Genomic DNA, 6,065 nt, shown 5'->3' with positions numbered 1-6,065 from the left:
TTGCTATACTATACTATACATACTATACTATACAGACTGTGCGAGGCTTTGCAGTCTCTCCCCCTCTTCCCCTAACTTCCCTTTCCCACCCTTGCATACTATACTATACTATATATACTATACTATACAAGACTGTGCGAGGCTTTGCAGTCTCTCCCCCTCTTCACCCTAACTTCCCTTTCCCACCCTTGCTATACTATACTATACTATACTTACTATACTATACTATACTATACTATACTATACAAGACTGTGCGAGGCTTTACACTGTCTCCCCGTCCTCACCCTAACTTCCCTTTTCCACCCCTTGCTATACTATACTATACTATACAAGACTGTGCGAGGCTTTGCAGTCTCTCCTCCTCCTCACCCTCACTTCCCTTTCCCACCCCTTGCTAAACTATACTATAGAATCATATGCCATGCTTAACCACTCCCCTCCTCCTTTACTTCCTCTTCAACTTCACGTCACTCCTCCTCACCCTCACTTCCCATTCCCTCTCCCTTGCTATACTCTACTAGGCTCCTTTATTGGCTTTGCCGGTTTGGCATAGCTATAGGCTGAGCATAGGCTCGGCATAGCTAGACTGGGCTTAACGCGGCTGGTCCTCGCTCAACCAGTTCATGCGGCACGACAACGGAGTTCCGTGAAGCTTAAACAACTCCGCTGTTAAAAAATATCCAGTACTATTTACTGTTGACCCGTTTCATAAAAAATTACTTAGACATTTCTCGTACTACACTTTGTTGTACAAATTTCGGTCGCTCGAAATGTTGCGCAACCCAAGCCCGCCGACAAGTGAAAAGCTTTGAAGATGTCATCGCGAGCTCTGCCCAGGTGGCCACCTGCTATGGTCAATACGCGTCAGCTTACCGTGGAGTCGCTAGCACGTTGTTTGTCTTACCTCCAAGCCCGAGATGATTCCATGAGCTTCTTCGCGATGTCGACGCCCGCGTCGTACTTTTGTCTGAATTGACACTGGAAGTCTTGAGATCCACGATAGAAGAGCCAGGCTCTTTTCGTATATGCCCCCGTCTAAAAAGAAATATCATGATTAAGCCGTTCAGACGGACTGTCGAAGGTCTATAAATGCGTCAATATCAGCAACCTAACCTCAAGGCCACTCGATATTTACTTGCAAAAGAATACTGTCATAATACGTTGATTGATATGTTTTATTGTAATAACTTTCACCAAAAATTGCAGGTGTATATCTATTGGTTCTGTACCTTAAAGAAAACAAGCAGATATTGAAGCCATGTAAGCGGGACGTTAATTGTACTGTTTAAGTGTACTGTAGCAATCGTGATAAAGATGTGAATAAAGTAAAGTGGACGAAATGACAACTTGCCGCCGGCAGGAACCGAATCTGCAAACCTTCGGATAACGCGTCCGATGCTCTACCAATGCACTACCCTCCCAGATTTCCATGCACGATAATATCACGATAAATTGGATGAGAAGACGACCGCCGCCGTAACTCAATTGGTAGTGCGTCGGGCGGGTTATCCGAAGGTTGCAGGTTCGGTCCCTGCGTTGTCCTTTTCGTACACTTTACCTTCCAATCTATATCAGGATTCCTACAATACACTTAAAACCAGTACCATTAATGTGCCCTATACTTTCCTTGGCTTTATTATCTGCTGGTTTTCACGAAAATTGCGCGTCAAACAAAGGAACGAGCCCCCAAAATTCATTTCTTTTATTGATTCTTAAACATTCATGCTATGTGATTGCATAAAAAGAATTGAATCTCAGGTTAGAAATATAGCGCAATCTCGTTTTCGTTTATGGTATTTCGAGCAAAGAAAAAATTACTTTTGATGTGGCTCGCGAACATGAGTAGAGCCTTCATGAAAGGGATCATAGGAACAGTAGACTGTAAAATTAAGTTATAAGGAAGACGCATTCATTACACAGGAGGTGCATTTGATTCAAACATCAATGTATCTAGCTCTTGCTTAGCCAATAGTCGACACACTAGCAAAAACTATTTGTATACACAAATATGTACAAAGGGTCTCAAGTGTTAAGTAAAACGAAGTGAAAATCTAGAAATATTGTCACGTACGGCAAGTACGTGAAGTCGACGGACGACACAGAACAAGAAAGCGTATTTTATTCGGAGCGAACTTGTGCCCCCCCTCAACGAAAAACAAAGATCGCTCAACGGCTCGCCGCAAGCGTGCCTGTTGTGGCGAGCGACCGTCTACAGGAAAGAAGAAAGAATGAATCCTGTTCACCCCCGCAGCTTCGTTTTAAAGACAGTGGCATGAGACCATTCACCGCCCACCTACCGTCTATCGCGGAATTCGATAAGACGTGCACGTCATCGTTTTAGGACAGCTACCCTGAGCGAGTATGAAAAACGCAAGGAAAAGCGACAGCCCTCATCGCGCGATAAACCGCTGAACGATACGCACGTGGCACTGCCCCCCCCCCCCCCCTCTGAAAAGACAGCATCGCCTCGATGGGAACAAATAATAAAGGACACAGAGAGAAACAAAGGACAGTGCAAAAAAATGCAGTCAAAAAATGAATACACCTTAGTGTTTGCGTACGCGCACTTCAAGTTCAGCACATAAATTCGGCACAAAATTAAATCGGTTGTCTACCGCCCGTGGAAAGGTTTCAGTCTCACGACGTGAACTACCTCAGGTCGCGCACGACGCCGCTGCCGCTGCAACGCTCCTTCGGGAACGATCTCATAGTTCACTTCACTGAGACGACGTAGGACCTCGTATGGGCCAAAGTAGCGTAATAAGAGCTTTTCGCTTAGTCCACGCCGGCGAATAGGCGTCCACAGCCACACAAGGTCACCAGGAGTGTACTCTTGTTGCCGTCGTCGAAGGTTGTAGTGTTGGGCATCTAGTTCTTGCTGCCTCTTTAGCCGTACGCGGGCGAGTTGGCGAGCCTCTTCGGCACGATACAAATATTGAGCTACGTCAGGATTCACGTCACTGTCGTTTACGTGCGGCAACATGGCATCAAGTGTTGTTGTAGGTGTTCGCCCCATATACAAGACTAAACGGGCTCATTCGTGTGGTCTCTTGCAACGCCGTGTTGTAGGCAAACGTTACATAGGGCAGCACTTGGTCCCATGTCTTGTGCTCAACGTCTACGTACATTGGAGCCGCTCTGTGAGGCCGTTAGTCCTGTGGATGGCATGCGGTCGTTCTGCGGTGACTGGTCTGGCTATACTGCAATATCGCTTGCATAAGGTCACTGCAGAAGGCGGTTCCTCTGTCAGTGATGATCACCTCTGGGCACCATGACGCAGAACGATGTTATTAATGAAAAATCTGGCAGCTTCTTGGGCGGTGGCTCTTGCAAGTGCTTGCTTGTAAGAACACGGCAACTTTAACATTGACAAGACATGTAGCCACAAGCAATGAACACAATGCAGAAGAAAGAATGAATCCTGTTCACTCCCCGTAGCTCGTTTTAAGACAGTGGCATGAGACCATTCACCGCCCACCTACCGTCTATCGCGGAATTCGATAAGACGTGCACGTCATCATTTAGGGCAGCTACCCTGAGCGAGTATGATAAACGCAAGGAAAAGCGACAGCCTCATCGCGCGATAAACCGCTGAACGATACGCACGTGGCAATATTAATTGCCCACTGGGCACGCAAATTTTACTTTTCCCCCCTACTGTGGATCATGCAGTCTTGGAACAATGCCTTACAGCAAGGAAGTCCTTCTCTGAGCTTTGGAAGCCGCAAAGCCGAACGTAAGGTTTAAGGCTCCCAGCTACGGTGTCTTGTACATTTTTTCTTACACTTCTATTAGTACCTTGCTCTAAATATTTCTGCAGTTCATTTGAAAACAAACAGTTAAGTTCCCCATTTGTCTGGCTTCATTGTCTCTTCGCTTCGAGTGACTGTAATCAACAATAACATAGAGCCCCTTGGCACCCTTTGTTCTCGCCCATACGAACAGTCCCTTTGAATTGAGAAAAATATTAAGCCAGCAAAATGTTATCGATCACACCGCATTGCAGTCTGAGATATTTGAAAAGAAAGGCCGAGATAAGGAAGAAAGAAACTTGTATGAATGCAGGCGTGAAGTCGTCTGCACTTATCTACACAGCGGCAATAGTACGGGATAGTTAATTATTCAAGATAGTTTAAACAGGCCGTAAAGAATGGAAGAACATACGAGATGAGACATACAAGCGCTGCCTTGCAAATGACCTATTATTAAGAGGCATACAACTTCAAGCACAGACATCAGAGGAAACATATTTACGGCATGCGCAGAAATTCCTTTTCGTTGCTGACCTAATAGACACACTCGGGGTCAATTGTATGAGCGCGCTCCTCTTGATAAAGTAATGAATGCTTCGAATCTTTTATACAGGTGCATGCATGTTGGGATGATTAGTGACCAGCTTGCCTAACTATTCAGCTTTGCTGAAGTTGTCACCCTTCACAGGGGAAGAGGTTTTCGTCAGCTCTGTTGAAACGTAGCATTAGGTCTGTTTCCCGCTGCTCCTGTATTTCTTTGTTAAAAGCTATACCTTCATACCTTAATTGCAGTTAATTAACCGATATTCTTGGACCTATACTGTAAACGTTCTTTGCTTATTTCGACTGTACACAAGTTATTGCTTCCATCCGCGTTAAATACTAGCGCTTTTCAAAGTGCGCTTTCCTTACCCTTCATCGTAGCTCCATTAAACTAGGGTGTACCTGTTCTACGCTTTACATGGTGTGCCCACCTCCATTCCTTCATTTTAAAAACCATCCACCATGAAACCCTACTTTAACCGAGTTACGAATGAGTGCATTAGACGGATCAGTCTAAACAATGCTGCGTGATTGGTCACTGTATATTTCATAGCTTCTCTTTCTCTGCGTCATTCAACCCAGGTGCAGAATAGCAGGCCAGAGCAATGAGTAGGATGTCTGATAATAAAACAACCTCCTTCTCTCTATATTTTTCACTATTAACTTATTCCTAAGTATCATTTTGTATCGTAGCTTCTAAAAGTGCAAGAAAAAAACACAGAACAAGGGCTAGGCGTCCGCTGAAATGAGAGTTTAATGCGTGGAAACACCGAGTATACAGGGCTAGCCCCGCGCAGAATGGCAACAGCAGAGACAAAGAAGACTTACTATCGCCAGGGGAGTCTCCACGCGTGTAAATGTGTGTCAAGAACATTTAAAAATGTACGCACTGTCACCACCGATTGCATCAACTTATGCGCGCATACATAGCATACATTCTGTTACGTCGTGTAGGACAGAAAACTAGCGCAAACACGTGGATCATTTCTTCTTCTGTTCCTGTGTTTGCGCAGGTTTTATTTCCACCATGAACCAAATCCAATTAGCCCAATTTTCAGTCCTAATTTAGTCGCATCATGTGTTATTTCGTGGTATCGATCTTTATTTGCTTTATTGCGATTTCATTATCTATGAATCAGTGCCAAGTAGGCCGATCTCAGTGCTCATTATTTGCCCGAGAAGAATGCTAACTGAAGCCTGACAAGTAATCTTCATAGTTAAGAAGGTCGCGGGATCGAATCCCGGCTGCGGCAGCCGCATTTTTGATGGAGGCGAAAATGCCTGAGGCCGGTGTACCTAGATTTAGGTGCACGTTAAAGAACCCCAGGTGGTCGAAATTTCCGAAGCCCCTCATAACGGCGTCCCTCATAATCATATCGTCGTTTTGGGACGTTAAACCCCCAGCAATTATTATTCATTGTTAAAGAAAGTTACCCGTGGTCCGTCGGAGATACCGCAAAAGCACTGGCACTTCTTCGTAACGCTGGCACCACCGGAAGCAGTCGCACGGCACACCGTGGTAGAACCAGAGTGCGGTACCATCTTTGTCGAATGTGACGTCAGACTCGATAGCGTTGGCTCCAAGCTCCATGCCTTCGTCCACTTGCCAGATGGCGTTCGTCATGTGGTAGATGTTGTAGATAGGCCTCCGATCCGAGCCGCTCGCCTAGATAAAGAGAGAAAGATTTGCTCGTATTGTTATTCATAGGACGCGTGGATTTGTTGCTTGAAAGCAGGCTGCGTTGTTAAGAATGAAGCGGTGAGTTGGG

At 45.4% G+C, this 6,065-nt stretch overlaps 1 protein-coding gene across 1 annotated transcript in view; it reads right to left on the bottom strand.

The window, feature by feature from the left end:
* The window catches only part of LOC119399766 (dermonecrotic toxin SPH), a 33,163-nt gene that overhangs the window by 5,840 nt on the left and 21,258 nt on the right, over positions 1–6,065 (bottom strand). Inside the window, exon 8 of the mRNA XM_037666607.2 lies at positions 5,731–5,962. Within this exon, the coding sequence (XP_037522535.2) occupies positions 5,731–5,962 (232 nt within the window). The remainder of the gene's footprint in view (positions 1–5,730; positions 5,963–6,065) is intronic.

The sequence above is a fragment of the Rhipicephalus sanguineus genome, chromosome 7 (genome assembly GCF_013339695.2).
Source record: "Rhipicephalus sanguineus isolate Rsan-2018 chromosome 7, BIME_Rsan_1.4, whole genome shotgun sequence".
Taxonomy (NCBI): Eukaryota; Metazoa; Arthropoda; class Arachnida; order Ixodida; family Ixodidae; genus Rhipicephalus; species Rhipicephalus sanguineus.
The sequence above is the reverse complement of the archived record's forward strand: the minus strand, read 5'-3'. Positions and strand labels throughout refer to the sequence as shown.